The sequence below is a fragment of the Phaethon aethereus genome (assembly GCF_964289735.1).
Source record: "Phaethon aethereus genome assembly, chromosome: 8".
Taxonomy (NCBI): domain Eukaryota; kingdom Metazoa; phylum Chordata; class Aves; order Phaethontiformes; family Phaethontidae; genus Phaethon; species Phaethon aethereus.
Genome location: NC_138584.1, coordinates 7,775,574 through 7,798,174, shown reverse-complemented (window position 1 = coordinate 7,798,174; position 22,601 = coordinate 7,775,574). Strand labels below are relative to the sequence as shown.

The 22,601-nt window shown below is 53.0% G+C and overlaps 2 protein-coding genes across 2 annotated transcripts in view; one reads left to right on the top strand and one right to left on the bottom strand.

The window, feature by feature from the left end:
* SUCO (SUN domain containing ossification factor) overlaps positions 1-4,620 on the bottom strand; it is a gene marked incomplete at both ends in the record, with an annotated part of 42,894 nt that extends 38,274 nt beyond the window's left edge. The window contains one exon of the mRNA XM_082003140.1: positions 4,556-4,620. Coding sequence (XP_081859266.1) covers positions 4,556-4,620 — 65 coding nt within the window. The remainder of the gene's footprint in view (positions 1-4,555) is intronic.
* A 10,745-nt stretch (positions 4,621-15,365) lies between these two features.
* PIGC (phosphatidylinositol glycan anchor biosynthesis class C) lies at positions 15,366-16,437 on the top strand (the record flags this gene model as incomplete). The annotated part of the gene is made up of 1 exon (XM_082002615.1): positions 15,366-16,437. The coding sequence occupies exon 1, from the start codon at positions 15,559-15,561 to the stop codon at positions 16,435-16,437; it is 879 nt and encodes a 292-aa protein (XP_081858741.1). The 5' UTR covers positions 15,366-15,558.
* Positions 16,438-22,601: the final 6,164 nt, after the last annotated feature.

The window sequence follows — 22,601 nt, the reverse complement described above, 5'->3', positions numbered from 1 at the left end:
CATCTCGTTGCAACAGGCAGGGTCTTATACATCAACACAGCAACATGGTAGGGTTGTGGGTAGGGCACATGCCACCAGTACATGCATACACACTTGCATAACAAACAACTTTGAAGTTTCTAGGACAAATCTTCTACAAGATACTGCATGAAAGCACTGCAGTGATTTGCAAAAAATTTTAGAAGGTAAATATTCCATAATTGATTGAACCAAGCATTTGTTTCCACATAAAACACCAGAGCCTGCACTTGCATACAGCATCTTCAACTTGAGCAGGCTATAAGCTAGGCATATTCATATTTGATTTTTAAGAGTCCCAGGGTTCCAAAGCAGCTTTTGTCCCAACCTTAACTATAGAGCAAAGACACTTCCAAACAAGATACTCTGTATCTAGGAACATACTCTTCACTCTGAAATCTGGTGCCTGGAACAAAAGTTTTGATTATATAAACAGTGCCAGATCATTTCTTCCTGCCATAAAACACATGCAGTGCTTATTTTAGTATCAACCTTCTGAAGATATTTAAGTAACTACACCAGAGAAGAATCACCAGGTAAAATTCTGAGCCCCAGTACAAGTGAGTTACACTAGCAGTTCAATCCAGCTCATTAGGGCAGCCTCCTGTAAACATTATACTCTGCTGAAAAGAGGATTTCTACAGGTGTGTTACACTGGAGAACACAAGCCTCTCCCCAACTTCACCACTCAACACCTCTGTTATTAACAGATACAAGCTCAAGATTTAAGCCAAGAGTCAGGGCCAATAAATGTTCAATTAGAAAAACTTCTGCTTCTGTGATCTCCAATCTGGCTTGCATAGCTTTTGCCTGTGCAGGAAAGGAGTGGCAAAATAAACACTAGTGATGTTATCACACTGCCCACATTGCACCATTTTTTCAGACTTCTTGCATTACAGAAGCTCTTAACAAGCACACCTTCAAAAATGCAGAAGACTAATGCAAACCAAAACCAGAATTATTTTCTCTCATTAAAATTCATATAAATCTTCATATTTAACATTACAAGGAAGAATACAAAGCTGTAGCCAACCTACCCCCTTGCAATGTACTTGTATCTAGGCATTATTCCTGGCTATGCCACTGAACCAATCTGACCTTTACAATTTTCAGGGTACACTCTCATTATGGATTTCAGTCAGAGCTACTAGACTAGGGTTTTTACAGAGAGCAACAGCACATCTTGCTGCCCAATCACTTTGATACAAGCCTTAATTTACTAATGCAACATACTCACAATGTAACTACAACTAAAGAATCCTCATCTGCACTTGCATTTAGTCCCCATTTTCCTTTTACTCATAGTTGTAAAACCGTGGATCATAAAGAGAGTTCATAAAAGCTAAGTAGATCAGGATGCACAAAGCACTTTCTGGGGTAGAAAAAAATCACCGATAGACAAATTAGTGCATGCATGATTTCTTTATTAAACTCGGAGCTAATGCTTTGAAACTGCAGCTTATGGCAGGCAAAGCTGATACTAACAATTTATATAGGTTACTGTTGAAACAACTGTCACGGCTAGTCTCAATTCAGATAGTACTAGTATCCCTATAAGCTTCTAAATCTGCTCCACTTATTCAGCTCTGTATATTGTCAAACTGTGAAGCAGTACAAGTCTTAGAAGTATTTTTTACATTATGATCACCCACACAGAGATTAACTGAAGCATAAAAAAAAATCTTTGTAAATTCAGGACAACAGGAGTCATTTGTCACGTACACTCAAAGCTCCGGTCTGCACAGATGCGTATTATTTTTAGAGCACTACATTCCTAAGCCGTACCTCCATCAAAACCATTTCTCTGAAACCGTGCAGCCATCCCACTCTTTTGAACTACTTGGAACAATGTCGGTGGCTCAGGTTTGTCAGTGAGCTGTGTTTGTTCCACGTACGGTTTGCTTCAGAAAGCCTCAAGTACCGGTAACTCTCTGATTCTGCACTCCCAAAGAGCACCACCTTGCCTTTATTGAAAGGACACTGGCTAACAAATCTCTAATCTCAAGCTTCTGGACTTTTTGCACATTTCCTAACACAAAGTCGCATTTTGAACGTACAGGATGACATCTTTTTAAACAGTTTGCAGTTAACTATCAATCTTTTTTCTCTCCAGTTGATTTTTACCAATTGATATTTCTCCACCGGACCAACTTCTTTAGGCAAGCTTTAATATGCATGATGTGAGATTAAAAAACTTCCTATTTTAAGCTTAGTTTCATCAAAGAACGAAACAACTGTCTATACAGAAATAAAACAAAGTCCAGGTTTAAAAAAAAATAAATACACAGTCCAAGTAGCCCTGAGAGTAGTACTCTTTCAGCAATTGTTTTGTCTTGTGTTTCCCCCCCCCGCTTTTTTGTTTTTAATTTGATCATCTGTTTGCCACTACTTTACTTTAATCTGTAAGAAAAGACCTCCTTTGAAGATTACATTTCAAGACAGCTAAATTTAAAAAGCCAACATTTATCACTCATGCCAACTTTTATAACACAAAGCCTTCCATTTACTATTTAAAGTTTCTTAACTGTTTATGTGAACAAAGTCACTGATTTTCTTTTTAGGAAAAAATTAAATACCTCACAACTTATCATGTTACATAGTCCAGCAACAAGGCAGGAATTAACAGACTTCAGGACTTTCCCATTACAAATCTGACACAGCTATTGAAATTAATGCAAGCTGCAATGACATCCTGCAGTGGATTTTAAATTCTCTAGTGCAAATTTATGTTTGGACAACAGAGACTAGGGAACTAGGTCTAAATTAATCTACTGTCTCTTTAATCAGAAGCAGCAGAGTGAGCAGGGTGAACACACAGTCTGAATTTTTTTTTTTTTTTAAATTAGCAAAAGGTTTGGGATACTCTAGCGCAAGCTCTGAGTTCAGTTAGGACACTGCTTGAAAAAGCAAGTAAAAAATCTGCTCAATTTTTCTGCTAAACATACCCAAGATGAACATGCAAATTGTCTGAGCTTTACAGAACAAGTATGTTATTTCAACAAGTTAGTTGAACAGAATATTCCTTTATCAATATTGACTAGGCACCTGAATTTTTTCTTAAACCAAGCAGTTTCATTAAAACAGCAGACTAAGAACACAACAACAATTACTCTGACCATCTACCAATCATTAAGCTGAGAACACCTTCTTTAACAAATTACTTCGAGGCAGAAACAGGTTATCAGCCTTCAAGACACAGTAAGAAAGAAACAAAAACTATCTTCCTAATAAGAATCCTAACAAGTAGAACCTTCCATGAGAAAAACAATTGTCCAACAAGTATAAGAAAAACTGTCTACAGACAGTTAGGTCACGTTCACAGCTTAGTTAACCTACATGGCTAGGAGCTTTTTCTTTTAAAATTTTCCTAAATGTAAACATGGCAACAGAGTTTTCAAGCACTTTTTAGACTCACTGTTTCATCTCCCAAAAATAAAATGTGATGACACAAACCAAATTTATTCCAGGATTGTCCGAACCCAGTAACACAGGTGTCAGCACCAGATTTCCAACCGATTCTGTACAGAGAGATGCCTGGGCTGTGAGACAACCCAGAGCTTCAAGACTATTTCAATTTTTTTCTTTTTTTTTTAAATAGACTATTTAAGCAACTTACAGGAAATGTATTAAAAGAATGCACCAGATACACAACTATCTCTAACAACTGCTGCTGGTCAGTTTTCAGTATTTGCAGTTTCCTATTCAAACTGGCTAGCATTTCTCAAACAGTGAGTCACGGAGTCCAAAGGAGGGCAAAGTTTAAGAAGCTTAGAATTTATCATACAGAAATATATTCTCCCAATATTTGTGTTCTAATAAATGTCACGTTTTAAGGAAGTTCAAAGACAAAGCAAACAGAAGATGCTGGAACAAGGTATAGCTAAGGTAATTACTACGAAAGATGCTCTCAAAGACATAACCAATGCAAAAATGAAAGGGCTCATTGGCTTTCGTTTAACACGAGTCCAGCCAGTCACAGAAAATCGGTTTTGAGAATAAGGAAGGCATCGTGATCTTTCAGACAACACAGCCAAAGCTCAACCTGAAACTGGAAAAGCCTTCCTGTTAAAAGCATGGAGTGGCAACAAAACAATACAGAAACGTACAGCGTTAACTCTGAAGCCCTGACATTCGACGACTAACTCCACACCTGACAGGGCTTGTTTTCACGAACGCAGCAAACGACAATTATTCACAGCAGCGACAATTACCTTCCCAAAAGCTGCTGCCTTTCCCTTAACGCAACACTGCGTGCTGCCAGCACAAGAACACATACCTGTTTTTCCAAAGGGACGCACCTTCCTTCCCCCGATGGCACCATCTCCGCTTCCACCTCCCACTCCCCACCTTCCCGAGCATCGCCTCTCAGCCTCCCGACGCAGGGCGCTCTCCCCGCCGGAGCCGGGGCAGCAGGAGCGGCCCGGGGGCCCCGCCGCCGCTCTTCTCCCCGAGCGACAGAACACCCCCACCCCCGGGAGGCCTCGGAGGAGCCTCTCCCTCCACCACCGCGACGGCCCTCGGCGCGGACAGGACTCACCAGAGCACGGCGCAGAGGAAGAGGCAGGATCCCAGGGCCAGCAGCCGGCGGGGCGGCTCCCTCATCGTCTCCCCCGTCTACCTGCGGCGGCCGGGAAGAGGCGGCGCATCCTCCCCGGCAGAGGGACAGCGGGAGAAGCGCGGGCGGCAGCGGGAGCCGCTGAGGAGCAACGACCGTTGGAGCGGCCCCTCCCCGCACGGCGCGAGCGCGGCTCCGACGCAACGCGACACGCGGCGGCGCGAGCGCGGCCGTTACTGCCCGCCGAACCGGGCCCCTCCCCCGCGCTCCTTATCCTTTCACACGCTGAGCTGGAAGGATACGCGTCACCCTCCCCGCCATTCCGCCACGCCCCCTCGCTCAACCGCCACCAATGGACTGTGCATCTGGAGGTAGCCCCGCCCCACAGCCCCAGTTGCCGGCGCAGATTGGCTTCCGTCCTCCAACGCGGCGGCGAATCAAAACAGCGGTCTTATCTTTCCCCTCCCCTCCAAGGACCCCTCTGAGGGGTCTGCGTGAAACAAGCCGTTAAAGGGAAATTGCCATAGTAATAAATGACGGTCGACGGCAGACCCTCGAGCCGCGGGGGGGCGCGAGAAACGTCATTTCCTCCGATGCGAGGGTCATTTTAAGGAACGGCGCTCCGACAAGACAGGGTTTTTTTTTTTTAATTTTTTATCAGGCTTCTCTGCCGGCTGCCACACAAAGCCGAGCGATGATTGGTGTTGTGTAAGGCCCCCGGGGGGGAGGGGGAAGTCGCGGAGTGGGCGGGGAAGTCCATTTCTCAGCAGACGGGGCGGGGCGCGCGGGGGCTGCTGGGAGCTGTAGTTCCGGGGGGAGGGCAGTGCGGCGGGGTCTGCTGCCACGCGCGGGTTGCTGTCGGCCATTTTGCAGACGGCGTGAGGTGGCCCGTGAGGGACAGTCGGGCGCAGGCTTAGGCTTCAGCCGCTAGCAGCCTGGCTCGTGTTTATAGGCGCAAGGGGTGCCAGAGAAGTGTTTAAGTTGTTTCTGTACGTATTTATTCATTGTAGGAATAAGAACCAAGCCAGCGTTTGCCTAGCAGCCGGCCCAGCGCATCCTGAGGCCCGCTCAGGGAGTGCTTTCCTTGGAGCTGTGCCCGGGACCTGGCAGCCTGGCCAAGCCCTGCTGGCCTAGCTTCTACCCCTAGCCCCACGGCTCCCTGCACAGGCCTTCCCCATTTCCCTCCCTGGCGCTGCCTTCCCTCCAATGGCTGGGGCAGTGCTTCTGGTAGATGCTCAGGAGGAATCCAGGCCAGGCAGCTCTTAAGTGTGATCTCAGCAGCTGTGGGTACCCACTCCAGATGTGGGACAGAAGGGAGGTGCCTTCCCTGGTACTGGCACAGTTGGGCAGACTGGTAGAAAAACACCCCAGTTATTATAAAATTTTAGGGATTTTGCAGATAGCCAGGCCTGAATCTGCCCATCTGAAGCATGCCATCGTTAAGGTGGTCTTTACACTGAGCCACAGTAGCCAAGAAAACCATTCTTTCCGCTTACTCTTAACAAAAATTAGGCCTCCTGCTGCCACGGTGTGATAGGAGCTGCAGCCAACGCACACCGCTCTCCCAGCCTGCGGGGGTGTTACAACAGCCCTGAAAGGCACAGGTGGATTAGTCACGAGCATGCCGCGCTGGAAACGTGCTCATGTCAGGACTCTGAACAAGGAAGGACAGCTTTGCCCGGAGGGAGCCATGGGAGGCTGTGAATCATGGCAGTCCTTGCAGGAGCAGGGCCTTTCCAGGCCACAGCTGCTCTTTTCCCCAAAGGAGCTCCAGCCCCAGTCCCACAAACCAGCCCTTATGGCTGGCTGGGAGGGCTCCCAAACGGGAGGGGGTGCCTGCAGGGCTCGGCTTGGTGCTGCCAAGCTGTAGGATGGCGTGACTGGAGTCAGCCAGCTGTGGGTAAATATTCCCGGCCGGCAGTGGGAACCCCTGGAGAATCTTTGTGTCCCTTCTTGTCTTGATTTTTCACCCTGTAATTTTGTGCTTTCATTAACACTAGGCATCCACCACCCTTCCAAGAGCTCTGCATGCTGCAGACAGCAGACAGGCCTGCATGCCAACATGTTGGAAGAGAGGCAAAAGGGGGAAGCTCCAGCTTTGTGCCTCATCTCCACACAGGGTGGGGTTTAAATGCCCCTGGCCAGCGAACCATGGGCTGCCCTGCTACAGAAACAGCCTGTCCTGCAGTGCCCAAGGAGGGGGCTGTTGCAGGAGGATCCTGGGCGGATCCCTGCTGTGTGTCTCTGGAAAATTTGGGGATAACAACACAGGGGGCAGCGAACCAGGGTGCAAAGCAGCACCCACTGCCCCATACACACCCACTGCCCCATACCTTGCAACTTTTCCAGAAGCCTGGCTTGGAGCTGCTGGGCAAGGCTATGGCTCATTAGGTTGAATAGGAGAAAATCCCTGTGAAAGTCACTGGCAGGTTTTGGAAGAAGTGCATGTGATTTAATGTGAACCTCCAGCAGAGGAAAATGGGCTTGCTAAACCACAGTAAGGATTATACCTGGCTGAAAGTGGCCAGGAGGGTGGCTCTGGCAGCAAGTGGCTTTGCTTTGTGTCCCCGGCGCAAATGCCCGCTGCAGAGCCCACTGGCGACTCTCCCAGCAGGTGAGCGGTGAGCCCGGCTGCCCCAGCATCACTCAACTCCCTGGTCAGGTCCTGTCACCCCAGGAGCAGGGATGACACAGGAGCAGCCCAGCCGGTTATGGGAGTGACACAAGTCCTGAAAAACACTGAGAAGCTACTTCGTAGCACCAGTGGGGCATGAGTCAGCCATGAGAGTTTCTTCAGTCTTTTGTAGCGCCGGAGCTAACATGGCACAGGGGCAGCATGGATCCGTGGCTGTGTGGGCATCTGACCGTCCTTGGCAGGGTTACAAGCAGCGATGTGGTGTGGAGGACCTGGCTGTGCCTCCAGGGACCCACAGCAGGGCCATGCTCAGAGTGTCCTGGGTGCAGAACACCTCTGTCCTGCCTCCACCGGAGGATTCACCCATGGCCGCCTCACCCAGCAGGCAGAGAGCACTTCCCCATCCCACCAACACAGCCTCCACCGCAAACTCTGCACGTTGCGGGTGGCCAGGACCAGAGCAATAGAGAAACCCATCCGTGAAGTGTTAGAAATTTAAACAACTGCTTAGCTGTCTGCTAGAAGAGCTGGTAAACATTTATTAACCCATTGCTAAGTGCTTCCAGCCAGAGCACTTGCCTAGGCGCTGGCAGGTGGTGCTTTGCTCAGGGCCACACCACAGCTTAGAGCTGGAGCCATCTCCAATGTCAACTTCTGTTGTGGTCCCGGGACAGTAATTCTTCCAGCCTCCTCACCAAGAGCTTTTCCCCAAGAGGAGGGGAAAAGGCTGTGAAGCCACACTTGCTCAGCCCATGCGGCTGCTCTCGACTGGCACAGCTCCCGCATGCTACGGTCCCACTGCCAGCTGGGGACTAATCACATACAGCTTAGACCAAACACAGGTAAAGAGCTGTCATGGAGGACGGATCATTTCAGGGGAATTGTTACAGTGACCAGGCAAGATCCCAGAGAAAAAGCCCCTTCGAGTCAGTCCCCACCAGGTACAAGCGTCCACCTAAAGACCCTGGTGCCATCAGCCAGACAGAGGTTTCGATTCATCACCTCTGACACACTCACATACCGGCGCTTGCTAAGCTTGTTTCTCAACCACTGATAAGATGAGCAGTATAATGGTAAAAAAATTTACAGATTACCCAGTCTCCTAACTAAAGCCCATAATTAACCCAAAGCACAACATAGGGTTACCTGGGAGCAAATATTTGCATGGGATTCTCAAAAAGCGCTGCATGTTTGCAGCAGGATCTTCCTCTTGGCCAACTTTCTCTTGGCCAAAGCCTGAGATGAAGCAGGCTGGTGCAGTACCCCCAGAGGGCAGGCCCTGCCATGGCACTGAATTCGAGCCACCGCGTCTCCTGAAGGGGCACATACCTACGTCCCGTGGGTGGGGAGGACTCTCTGTGCATATAGTGTTGATGTGCAGGTGCAGAAGATTGTGAACAACAGCAGTGGGGCAATGCTTGTCCATTACACTCTAACACTCAAATGGATCCCAGAGTGTTGTACGGGCTGTAGAGTATCTCCCAGAGATTTCGGCACTGAGGCTGTGGAGCAATGTTTGACTTCTGGAGAGACATCTGATCCTGAGTTACACCTGGGCCTTTGTCTTTCAGCAATTTCCAGCATTTGTTTGCTGCAGATGCTAAGCCTTCTCTCCCATCCATCCCTATCTACTCTTTACAAAGGCTTCTTGTTTTCCCAAGTGTTTTTTTTTTTTCCACATGTGATTTAATTTGCACAAACTCCTTCCTCTTCTGACTATTGATCTTGGCTCCTTACTGGTTAAAATAAAGTAAATCTTTCATAGCAGGTTCTGACAACACAACTTCTGTTCCTTCTAGACACAATTTCCTGTTTAATTTGCTGACTGTTTCTTATTTAGTAAAGGAAAAGCTGTAAATTGCAAGATTGCTTCAGAGCTTCCTCTGACTTTAGATGAACCGTTAACCACTTGCAGGAGAGCATCCAGCAAACAAGTCTAAAACTTTTTTAAAAACCTGAATTTCTTTTATTTTTTTTTTTGCAGCTCACACCGAGGGGGAACAAGCTGTGCAAAAAAATGGGGTATAATAGTTTTCCTTGCAAAAACAAACAGGAGAAACTCGGCCTCCAGTTGAGCTGATAATTGCTCTTTCATCACTCAATATTAACTGTCTCCGAGATACAGGATTTTGGGGGCAGGTTACAGCAAGTTTTCACCCCTGGGCTGAGGCAGCAGGGACTGTCAGTGGAGTTTGCACCGACGCTTCTGCTCGCGTCACGCCTCTGCCGGGCTGGGGCTGCCACGCTGTCCTGCAGGGAGGGGCCGTGTGTGTCTGCAATCCCAGACGTGGGTCCCGGACATCCCCCTGCATGGACACCGATTCCCGCTCCCACACCCATCCTTTGCGTTCATTAAAACCCGGGGGATACCACACCGGGCTGCGGGGCTGCGATCGGCCGATCAAACTGCAGATACCCATGGGCCGGGTCACCAAAACGCTTGCTCTGCGCAGAGCCTTGTAAGGGTAACGCGTGCCGGCGTGTGTAGGTGTGTGCCGGCGCGGCGGTGTGCGACGGTGCCGATCTGCGGCTGGCGGCTCTCCTCTTGGCAGGCAGGGACGATGGCACGCAGTGACACTTGGCAGGAGCTGCGTGACCTGATGTAGGAGAGCGACTGCTCTGATCTCCAGCCAGCCGGCCCCAATCCCGCCTGAAAGAGCCTTGAAATCTGGCATGGGTAGGCGGTGGTGAGGTCCCCCGGCTCCCAAATGCACTGATGGACACGTGGCTGGGGCCTCTCGCAGCAGGCTCAGGCCCCTCGCACAGCTCTCGAGGAGCACAGTTGTGTCTGGAGAGAGATTTCACTCTTTAGTGGCTCAAAACCTTAAAATCAAAACTTTATCTTAAGTTGAAGAAAATTAATTGAAATGGGAATTCCACATTTGAAAATGTATTTGGTTTGCTCTGCCAGATGCAAGCCATGGGGGGCAAGGAATGAGAAGGGCTGGCTGGGCACGCACCGGGAATGCCACGGGCTCAGCTGCTTCCCTTTCCCTTTTGCTGAGCACTAAAATAAACCAAATTCCCACCTGGCTGCATCCCCTCCCTGGCAGATATTTAGAAATCGGGAGGCGGGTGGGGGGGTGGCTGGTGGCGGGGAGCGGAACTCCTCGGGGACCCACGTGCTTGCAGAGGAACATGCACGTCCTGCAGGGCCTGGCCCAGGGGACTCTCCTCCCCGTGTTTTGGGGTAGGACGAGCTCATATTGCGGGGAAAAGCACAGCGTGGGCCGGGGTTTCCCAGCAGCATAAAACACACCTCGACTCGACATCGCACCACTCTTCCCGAGCACATGGGCTCCTGCTTGGAAGCTCCAGGTGGATGTTCATGGGAAGAGGGCAGGAAGGGCTCCTGGGGCAAATAACTCCTCCAAAACTGCTGTGTTCCCAGGCTGAGGCCATGCTGTGTTTGAACACATGCTTCTTTACTACTCAGATGGGAAGATGAGCGCAGAGAAGGATCCTTTCGTGGTGCACCAAGCTAAAGGAGTGATTTTGACCTGTGCTTGCCAAATTTTTGCCCAGCTACACTTCCTATAAAAGCCAGCCCGTTTGCACACACTGTTTCACCCAGTGTCCCCCTCCCCATCTATTTCTGGCTTTGTTTGCACTTACACAGCTAAAGAACAAAAATATCCCCTGGGCAGACAGTAAAAACCTTGTTAGGAAACTCGGGGTCCCTTCACGCCTCTCGCCCCGTGTCCCAAAGCTGTAAGGGGAGGGACGTGGCTGCCGGATGAGGCTTGGGGCAATGGAGAGCTGGCACCGGAGAGCTGGCGTGTGGCTCCAGCAACCACCACCCCGGTTACCAGCTCTTCCCAACGGTGCGTTGCTTTCGCCCTCCGGGGAGTTGGGTTTTTCAGTGTTTTGCCACCTGCAGCTCTTGATGCCTTTTCACCGACTGCAGCAGAGCTGGGTCAGCACTTCACATCTCGTCCCCATGCTTCCAATTCAGGGCTAAACGAAGGGGAACAGAGTCAGAAACCACTCGGCAAAACTTTGTTCCGGAGCCCCAGCCCTGCTCTGCCAGCTCTCGGGGGCACCCGTGTGAACCACAAGACCCTCCTCACTCCTAAATTTCGGACATTTTTCACCTTCCAGCTTCCATGACAACACACGCTCAGGTCCTGCAGGCAGGTTTTAGTTTTTTACCCCAAAGGTCTGGTTTCCTCCCTGTGTCTGTGTGTTAGGGACATGCCACGTATGGCTGAGGGTTGAGCTGAGCTTACGTGAGCAGCTGAAGTTTGGACTTGTCCCACCTTGGAGCACCCTGCAGCTGGCAGAGCGCATCATTGACATAATTTTTGGCTGCAGTTTCCTAGAAATTTTTTTCTAAAAGCCGATTAAAAACCAAAACCACCTTCACTAGATGACAGTTTGACACTTCACGGGGTTCCCCTACAAAATAGGACCCTACTGACCCACTGCCCTGGAGCTGGCCGGGACCCCAGGTGAGCTGGCTCGTTCCCCTCCCCGGAGCCCAGCCTGGGCGGTGAGGATGGTGTTTTGCCACAGGGCTTCACCGATCCATGCTGGCTGCCGCAGAATGCCAGAACTGAGGGAGCTCAGTTTTGCAGCGACTCCAGAGCAGCAACCCTCAGTGGCACGGGCTGCCCGCGGCAAGGGCGTCTCTGCGCAGGGAATGCCGCTGCTGGCTCACACACTGCCAGGGGCCCAGGTCCCCCTGGGACCAGGGTGCGGACCTGAATCCAGGAAACCTGACCTGTGCACAGGGAAGGGAGGTGCTTGGGAGAGCTGGAGCGGCACTGGACTCCCCCGTGCCTGGGCACACCGCTGCGGGGGACCCTGGGGCAACCAGCCCCGCGTGCCCCAGTGTCCACCCACAGGGCTCAATCCAGCTGCAAGGTGCTGGGCTGGTGTTGTCCCTCTCCATGCCAGGGACTGGATCAAAAAAATCCTTAAATAGGTGATTGCAGGCGAGCAGACACAGCCCGTGTTTTGGGGCCATTTAAGGCAGGAGACAGTCTCTGGGCATGGAAAAATTCAGCAGCTGGAGCTGCGCCAACCTCCCCCTGAAAAACATTCCTGCGGAGGAAGGGTTGAGCTCCAGGGTCAAAGGGGAAAGCTGGGGAATCACTTGGCAGAAAAACGAAGCTCGAGCGTCCATAGCTGTGCCCGCAGGCAGCCCTGTCCGTCCCACCACCCCAGGCCCACGGAGGGACCCAGCTCCGTCGCAGCAATCTGGGAGACGCAGCACAACCCTCGCAGGCACCGCTCGCTGCAGAGGGACGGTGAGAAGGACGGAGCCCGCGCCGCAAGGCGGCCTCCAAAGCTGCTGGTGCCATTGCGGACTTGGGGCTGGGACAGCCCTGTCCCCACAGGGTGACGTGGGCGGGATGCAGGGGAAGAGCCCCAGCCGAGGGACACCGGAAGGTGCAGGATCTGCCCTTGTCCATGCAGCCTCAGGCAAGCCCAAACCCCAAGCAGGGCGTGCTCTTTAGTTATTACAAAGCCTGCTGCTTTACGGCCCAAGTGATGGTCCCACCCTGAGGACAAGCAGACACACCTGGAGCCGGCAGTGGGGGTGCAGGGCCCTCGATACTTTGATATCCAAATATCTCCGGTGGAGTCCTAGATCAGTGACAGCTATTTCAGTCCCAGCCTGTCACCTTTTCCAGCCTTCCTTCCAAACAGCTTTAGCAGCTTATTCAAACATTTCGAGCCTGGCAGAAACTAAAAAGTCCTCATTCCCGCATTTCAGCAGAGGGTCTCACAGCACGTGCCATCTCACAACCTCCCCAGAAGTCAATAGCTCTTGGGGACACCTAATTGTGAGGTGAGGGAGGTCTTGTTGCATGGAATCCGGAGCGGGAATTAAGATGCTCTCAAAGGGGTTTTGCATCCTTGACCTTAGCTACTGCTCATCCTCTCCAAGAGAGCCCTGCCGGCCACGTAGCCCCAGGAGGGCTGAGGGTCGACTCCACGGTGCACGTTCCCCTCTGACGGGCAGAGACGGACGGTGACGTGGCCGGTCCCACGGTGGGTCTCGCTAGGACTGTAGTGCAGGCAGGTGAGTCATCCCGCTGCAGGCAAAGTCTGGGCCACCCGGGCAGGGCCGAGCTGCCCTTCGGACTGAGGGCGGTACGTTCGCAGAGCACGCACCGTCCCCTCCTGCTGGGACCCAGCGCGGCAGCCCCGGTGCCAGCTGCTTCGCGCCGGAGCCCGTTTGGGTCTCCCAAGCACCGAGTGTGCGCCCGGCCCAGTGGGTCTCGGCACTGCCAAGGGTGCAGAGCCAGCCCCAGGGTGATCCCCCCATTCGGTGGCTGGGCACCCCGCAGCAGGGCCACAGCTGGTGTGCTGGCAGCTCCCAGAGGGGCTTCACCTTGCCGCCGCCATGGGTGGCATCGCCCGGCACGGCTTGGGGATGCTGCAAGTCACCAAAAAGCAGCGCTCTCCCAGTTTTCCCTGCCTCCAAGGGGGACTTTGGTGGCCCACAGCAGAGGAGTTTTCAAGGGGTGCAAGAAGCACCCCTTGCCTCTATTCTTGCTCCTCTGTTGACGTTTCCAGATGGACCTGACCACTTCAAGGCAGCATCGTGCCCCAGCCCAGCCCACTGTTCCTGGTCCTCAGAGCGTCAGTGTTACGTACGCTTGCAGCGAGAGCGGAGTGCTGCCCTGCCCGTGCCCATGGGAGGTGGCATCCCTCCACCATGGTGGCACGTCTCAGGGGAGCAGGAGGGCCGCGCTGCCTTCCCAGCTTTTCTCTTGCACGCCCCAGTTTTACCCTGTGACTTTGGGAGAACAACATTTCGTTCACAATCTCGAGTTCCCAGGCCCTGGGCTTCCAGGCAATGCCAGCAATCGCAGGAGCTGGCAGCACTCCCTGTCCCTGTGGGCACCGGCTTGTGCGCACAGAGGCACACGTGTGGCCCCGTGCAGAGCGCAGGGATGGGGACTTTTAGGTAGGGCAGATCAAACTGAGTCCAGCTCCATCCCGGCTTGGAGGCTGCCGGCTTCACCCCTTGGCATGGGGTACCTGCATGGACCCTGCAGAACAAGTGCAATGATACGAGGTTGGGAGGTGGCACTTTGTAGATGTCACCGCGGGGTGGCTCTGCTGGAGGCCCCCCCGAAGGCACGCCAGCAGTGTGGGGGTTACCTGCTGCTCTGCACGTACCTGGAAGAGGTGGGGTCCCGCTTGGAGAGTCCCCTGCGGCAGGCGCTGGCTGGCTCCTGCCCATGCGAAGGGGAACATGTGAGGGCTGGGGGGGGAAACAACCGTCATTTCTTTCGCCTTCTCCTGCCATGACAGGATGGCCACGAATGCCCCTTCCCGAAACACAAACGGGGCAGTGTTCGGGGCTGCTCTACCCCAGGCTGAGGCCTCTCAGGTGAGGCCAAAGTAAGCAGCTCCTCCGCAGCGAGCACCTCTCCGGGGCTGGGAGGGCTCTGACCTGAGCACAAACACACACACGCTTAGGGAAAAAGCCTCTTGCCTCTGCAAAACTTCCCCTCGTCCCTTTTTGTTCCCCAGCCCCCTCGCTGCACGCTAGCTCGGTCCCTTTGGCGAGGGGATGGGCAGCGCAGGAGATGGGTGTCCCCGTAGAGCTGCACCTCTCGGTCCCTGCTCAGCCGCGACTTCTCCCTTTCCTCCTCCCGCTCCGCTTCCCGAGGGCGCCGGCAGGCTGGGGGAGCAGGGCAGCACGGAGCTGCGAGCCGGCAGGAGCTGCAGGGGAAAGGCGACCCGTGCTCGTAGCATCACACCCACATTCCCCGACAAGGGTGCTGCAGCCTGGTTTGGCCAGAAAAGCAGGTGCCTGGCTGGGCCGGGACGGGGAGCGGGGCTTGCGACACAGGCTGGGGTCGCTGGCCGGGCAGCGAGGCCGGACACGCACGGGGGTGTCCAAGCCCAGAAGGGTCCAGACCAAATCCCACCGGCTGTGTGCCCTTCCTGACGGCTGCTTAAGGACGGCGGCTGCGGCCGCAGGAGGGTCCCCTGGGAGACCCCTTGGCCATGGTGGGGGGGCATCAGCCTGCGTGCGGGATAAGGGCTGCGGCACTCAGGATGCCCAGGTGCGGGCACGGAGCCGGGGTCTCCCCGACCCCCCCAAAGCCGGCTGCAGGGCACAGCCCGCTTGCAGGGAGAGGGGGGCGCAGCCCCGCGGGAACCCTCGCAGGCCCCAGCACGGCGCCGGACGCCCGGCCGGGCACCTCCCGCGGCGCAGCGCGACCTCTCCCTCCCGCCTGTCCCGGCGCCCTTTCCCGGGGGCTCCGCCGGCAGGTGGCAGCCCCGAGCGTCCCGGCGTCCCTTGCGCCGCCACCGGGGCCTGGCGGAGGTGGGGCCGCGGGCGCGCGTGCGGCGGCGGAGCCTCTCCCCCGGCCCCGGGGAGATGGAGCCGGTCCCCGGGCGGCGGTGGCAGAAGGTGCTGTACGAGCGGCAGCCCTTCCCCGATAACTACGTGGACCAGCGGTTCCTGGAGGAGCTGCGGAAGAACGTGCGTGCCCGCCGGTACCGGTACCGGGCCGTCGTCTTCCAGTCGGGAGCGGTGGTGCAGCAGCTGTGCAGCGTCTGCGTCTTCGTCGTCACCTGGTGGTACATGGACGCCGGGATGCTGAGCCCGCAGGGGCTTTTCGGGACGGCCCTGGTCTCCTCCCTGCTCGGCTATGTCCTCTTCGATGCCGTGGACAGCGGGGCCGGGCGGCGGGAGAGCGGGCGGACGCGTTGGGCCGACCTGAAGAGCATGTTGGTGTTTGCTGCCTTCACCTACGGTTTCTCACCGGTGCTGAAGACTCTGACAGAGTCCATCAGCACAGACACCATCTATGCCATGTCGGCCCTCATGCTCCTCGGCCACCTCATCTTCTTCGACTACGGCGCCAACGCCGCCATCGTCTCCAGCACGCTGTCCCTCAACATGGCCATCTTTGCCTCAGTGTGCCTGGCCTCCCGCCTGCCTCGCTCCCTCCACGCCTTCGTTATGGTCACCTTCGCCATGCAGATCTTTGCCCTCTGGCCCATGCTGCAGAAGAAACTGAAAGCCCAGACACCCCGATGCTATGTCGGGGTGACGGTGCTCTTTGCGCTGGCGGCGCTGGCGGGGCTGGCCACCATCTCCAGCGTGGGCGCCGTGCTCTTCGCCTCGCTGCTGCTTGCCGTCTCCTGCCTCTGCCCTTACTGCCTCATCCGCCTTCAGCTGCTCAAGGACAACATCCACGGGCCATGGGATGAGGCTGAAATCAAGGAGGACCTCTCCAGGTTCCTCATGTAGCCTTGGCCTGGGGGGGGCCTCTGCTGTGAGCAGCACAAAGGCCCTTGCCAGGGGACAGCCCTGGGGGAATGTGACCACCCCAATAAAGCCCCTCGCACAGCAGCAAGGACCACATCTGTGTGCGTTACCCTCAGCATCTGTTTCCAGACCTGACCTGCTTGGTTTGGCGAAGGGAGGAGCTGAAGCCCGCAGACCGGCCGGCCCGTGCAGCAGCTCGGGGTGCAGGCAAGCAGAGCGGTGTGTGCTGCAGCCACGCAGACCCATATCTGCATTTGAGGGCGATGCAGGGGGGGGTGGGGGGGATGGTGGTGCATCCCCTGGGCAGAAATGCCACGTGGAAATGCACATCTGGCTGAGAAGTGCCCCACGGTGTGCCACACAGCATGCCCATGGAGGTCCCCAGCCCCAGGGACCTCAGTGTGCAACAGGGACTGACGGGAAGGCTGGGGGGGGGGAAGGGGGCCGGGTGAGTGTCGCTGTGGGCAGGGCGGCAGCGCATGGGGCGGTGGGTACTGCTGGACCCACAGGACTGAGCACAAGGGTGCCTGGGATGGGCGCGGTGCAGAGCCCGATTCACATGCTCCCCACTGGTTGCTGATGCCAGAATAGCCTCATGATGCTGCCAGGCACCACGTTACTCTAAATCCTTTAGGAGAAGGAGGGTGTGAGGAGGCAAGACGCCTTCCTCCCCTCTCTAACCCCCTCCCAGAGGTGGATCTGGCCTCGCCACAGGGCCAGACCCCGAGCCAGAGGGATGGAGCTCAGCACAGACCCCTGTGGGCGCAGCCACCGGCTGGGGAGATGCCAGGCTGCTGCGACAGCGGTGGGACGCAGTGAGGTCCTGTCTGGCGGCCGTCTGTCCAGCGGCCGTCTGTCCGGCACCGCACACACTGCAACAGAGGCCGCTCCCAGCAAAGAAGACCCGCGGGAGGCCAGGCCAGGACCGGCCAGCCCTGTTCTGGGAGGACTTCCCCAGTGCTTTCCCTTTCCCTGCTCCCATCTTGGGACTGTCCCTCAGCAGTCCAGCCCTGCTCCGGCCACCCCGGGGAGCAGAGCCTGCGCTGTGGGAGGGAAGCGATGCACACACCTGCTCCAGCCCCACCTCGCAGGGATGCATTTGGCATTACTTGGGTTGTTATGAAGCTTTTCTCATTTGGAAAGCCAATGCTGCAGAAGTGCAACTTTCTGCTTGATTTACCCCATCCTGTTGAGCACCAGCATCTCCCTCCAGCGAGCGGGCGCTTGCCGTGCGCTCCTTGGGCTTTCTCGGAAATGAGCAACCCCCGGCGGAGTCCCCAACACCTCCGGTGCTTTGTTACGGCTCTCGCCAAGTGTTAAATGTTGCTGTTGTTGTCATGGTGATGACTACATCTCGTTTTGGTTTTAATTAGAGGAAACCTGTGGAAGTTTAGAGCCCGTGCTCCAGTCTCACAGGGAGCACAGAGTAGCCAGATGCTCACAGTCAAGATGACGTTTTTTTCTTCTTCAGAAAGCTGCTCAGCGAGCGGGGTGGCCCGTCTTGCACCGGGCTAATGCCATTGTAACGCTGCCATCCAAAGCCGATTCACAGAGTCCATCGGTAGGGCAAGGCTTGAGTATAAATCAAAAGTAAATCAAATGTAGCCTGCCTGGTGCCTGTTGTTAATGCGTGTCATGGTAGAGGCTACAAGAAAGCACAGTTTCTGCTGCACCTGTTCCCTCAAGGAGAAGTATTTAAAAAAAAAAATACTCTTCCCAAATTCAGACTCTCAAAACCAGCTCTGGGTTAGGAAAAGTGCAAATGTCAACTACCCAGCCATCATGCCAGGTGGGAACGGGCACAGACTGCCACATTCACCTCAGCCACACCTGGAACCCAGTGGATCACCTAGGCAGATCCTTGGCCTTCGATGGATTCAGCAGGCCCCGTCCACCCAGCTCCAGGCAGGATGCATCTGGTCCAGCCTGGCCCAGGCAGTTTCATACCTGCCCACAGCCCCAGGCCTCTCCGCTCTGCCCAGCTCCTTCCCTTCATCTCCTCCTTAGCGTCAGTCCTTGCCCAGAGATCCCACGGGGAAAGGCTTAGCCCTCCCCTTAGCTTCCCTGCACGGCTATCCTGCCCTTCCTAACCTGGAAGTCCAAAAATATAAAGTCCAGTCCATGGCCTGGAAACACAAAGGGACTCTGAAGGAGCGAAGAGCGCAAGGAACAGCCAGGGAGAGGAGAGGGAGATACAAAGGCCAGGTAGAGTTTCCCTGGGATTTGTCTGACCTTCCGCTGAGGACAGATGCTCTGCAATGCTGCTGAGCAGTAAAGTTATTTAAGATGCCAAATAAATGGCCTTATGAGTAGGTCTTTACACCTGAGGTCAGAATATGCTCTATAGAACAAAAACTTGCCATAACTCTACGCCCGGCTCAGCAGTAAAGCTGGATGCCCTTTGAGCATTCGCTACCTGAGTGTTCCGGTCTGTGTCTTCTCTGATGAAGCACATGACGAGACCAAAGAAATAGGTCCTCAGTTTGCATGCAACTGAATCATCAACAACCAACTCTGAAGAGTTAAATGCTATTTTGCATTACAAGGAAGTGCTGTTTCTTCCTCTTAAGTTTCCAAGTCCACTGAGATAGAGTACTTCAGTGGGACATTTTCTTTAGATTTGAAGCTGGCCAAATGTGAGTAATTGTAAACTGGCCGGGGATAAGCCTTGCTCCTGGGGGAGCTGCTGACACGTGCCGTCTGGAATCTCCATCTACAGCCTCTGCTGCAGGCAAAGGCAAGCGTCAGCCACCCGCACTGTGCTGTCAGGAGCCCGTGTCCCTCCCCACGTGGGAGGCTGGGTCTGGGAAGCCTGGAAAGAGTGAAGCTTTAGTCTTTGAAGGCAAGATCTTTATACCTCTTCAATTCCCACAGTAATCACTAAGCTTTTCTCAGCTTTGTGACATGAGAGGCAACAGCAACAACGTGAATGATCAGGAAACCAAAATAGATTTTGGTTCTACCCCACCCATTGAAAAGCAGCCGAGGACACACATTGAAAACCAGCTGGTGCAGCACCCTTAGCACCTCCACCTAGCCACAGGATGTGGACCATTGCAAGGTGGAAATAGCACAGACAAGGTCAAACGGCTTCTTCAAAAAGTCATCCTGTGAGTTCATGCTAAGGAACGTGCCAAGGTTTCCCAGCACACCAATACCCTTGTTGGGAGATTTTAGGAATAGCTACCAGAAAACCATGAAATTCAGAGTCCTATTTCCAACAATATTTTTTATCAAATACCTCAGAAGAAGGTAAGGATCTCTGTCAAAGGTTTAAGACCATAAAACCACCCAAGAAGGAAGTTGGTGCTCTTACAGCCTGATGCATGGAGGTTGGCTGGCAGCTAGGCGGACAGCAGCAGCTCCTGGTGCTGTAGGTAAGGTCATACAAGTAAAATATCAGCCACCCTTTATTTGTTGTTGGTTCATCTGTTGGTACCATGCTGTAACGCAGAGGGAACACAGTGAGAGCTTCCCCTGGTACAGAACAGATTTTTGAATAACCTGGAAAAAAAGCAGCTTGTGAAATTCATCCTGTTGCCATTCCCTCTTACCTGAGAGGTGAAGCACAGCCAGAACCTTCTTAAGAGCCCGCTGGGTACAAACACCATCGATTCTGTAGTAGTCCTGAAAATACACAATTCCCAAACTCTGCTGAGGTTTTTTTGCCTCAGTACCTGGCAGCGGCAAGTTCCACAGATGGAAGATACAGCCATTCTGGGCTCCCCTCCACATCCCCTACTTCTGGGACAGCTGTGTTCATGGGACTGTTAGGAGCCTCCATTCCTCCCTTTTCCCAGGGTGCTGGGAAGCACCTTGCTCATCACTCCACACTTTCCAGCTCCAGCAATTCCTAGTTTAGTACATGCAGTTCAAAGGTCTAGCAGGAATGAGTATCCTAAGAATTGCTGTACTTGTGGGTTTTTTCCCCCCTTTTTGCTAATACCATTGCTGTTTTTTCTGTTGTAATCTACCAAAAGACAAAGTCTAAGAGAGAAGAAAGGAAAATCTGTGTAACTCTACAGCTCTCTGGGCTTGCACCCCCTTATAATCTGAGCAAGCTCAGTGTCTGGCACATGCAGGTGGTTGAGCAGCTCCCTGGATATACAAGAGGTCAGCAGGGACCTAAACCAGCTGGAATGGGAGAAATTACCCAAATTCAGCAAAGCTGTGTCAGGCCTGACTTGAAATCAAGCACAGCCTGTGTGTTGTCAGGCCCCTTCTACACACACAGATGTGATACTGATCTCCACCACTCTCTTGTCCCCATCGCCTGAGCAGCACCACTGCAGCTCCCTCTCACCATGAGCTTCCTACTACAAATAAATGACTGGTTTGTGCCCCTTAAACAACAGGCTGGAGTCCCGACGCAGTGCTGTACTTCCCGTTCCTATCTGTGCGGTTCCTTATCTGCAATGGTTTGTGAGACATCCCTTCTTTGTTTTCATACGAGAATAAAAGTCAATAGAACCCATCAATTTTCCCTTTTTTAGACTTACTCTTCATATGCTTCTCTGGCACCCAAACCAAGGACATCTTCTAACCATTAAATCCCAGATTTTATCTTTCTCATAGGGACAGACACATTTGGAATCCCAGAGGTTGCTGCTTACAGCTATTTGAGCTCAGATGCTCCAATGAGGTCAGCTCGCAAGGAATTCAGAGATTTAGCTTGAAAAAAATGGTCAGAGCAGCTGTGATTTATTTATAATTGTGCAGATTCATCAGTGACTGCTGCAGATCAGATTCATCAGACTGCTGCAATCTTCTCCTTCGACTTTCCACTCTGCGCGCAGTCGGCTGTTGCTGCTGGTACGTTAGACATCTTTTAGGACCCTCTTGCTGTTAAAAAAGCTGGCTACTCTTCTCGCCCATGCTAAGCCAAAGCCATTTATACGGAGCAATCCTGGTGGTTAATGAATTCAGCAGCAGTGGTGGAATCCCAGCAGAATGTCCCTCCACCACCTTAGAGGGTGGGAGTCTCCACAGAGCCCAGGCAATTGCTTCCATGGGGTGCTAATGGCCCCATTTGAGAAAGAGTGGGTAGACTCTTCAATAGAAAACCAGCACACGTTTTGTAGTCAGAATTTTTATTTTCTTTATATGCAGGCTTATCATTGACATCTGAAAATAAAACAATTTACAAATAGGCTAGTGCAAATTAAAGATAATTTTGGACAAAAAAAAAGACAGACTGCATATAACAAAAAAATGCGTGTGTTAGGATGATCTTCCTGGAACAGCTGGTGGAGGTCGCCTAGGAAAAAGACAAAAAATAACCCAAAATTCACGGGAGGTGGGGAGAAGAGATTTAAAACAAAAGGTCAAGATACAATAAAATGACTCATATACAAAATTATCTTAATAAAATGGGTTAAGAGAAAAAGGCACAGAACATGCACATTAAGGGAAAAGAGCAAGAGCAAGATTAGAATCAGCTGGCTATCAGCACAGCTTCAGCTTTCATCCTCGCCGCTTCCCATCTGACTTGCTGGCGCCAGAGAACTAGGACAATCACATCACAAGTGTGGAGGTTGCTGGTCACAGGCTTTCCAGTTTTCTTGCTGCAACTACTGTCCTCTGGAAGAGCTTTTCCCCAGCCAACCTTAAAATCTGCACCACTATCTGCTTCAAACACTGTTCTTGGAGTAGACCTTTTTAAAGTGAGATTCTGATGAAATCGGGAAGGATCAAACAAGATGGATCTATGGGCTGGATTGGGGTATCTGGAGGGGACCATTGCAGGGGGAAGGTTAAAAACGTGGGTGACGGCAGTGCAATGTTAGGGTAGAACCTACTGCCAACCCTCTCAGGAGGGGCCTTTGTCAGTTGATGGCCCAGTGCAGTGGTCAGAGAAGAGCGGCTGCTCCTCCTGTTACCCAGCATATAGCACCAACATGTCGTCGACCAACGTGCCGGGAGCCAAACTCATACAGGGGTACATAACGTACACCAGCCAGACGGGACATGTGTGACACCGCTATTGACTGAGGGGGAGTGCAGAGATTGCCTCAGGCATAGCCGCTAAAGACTGTTAAAAAAGAATAATCTCCATATATTACAGCAAGCCAGTGAGTACAATGGGGACATTGCTGCTTTGCTCATCCCACCTTTTGCTCCCCCCTTTCCCAAAACCTGTCTAAGGA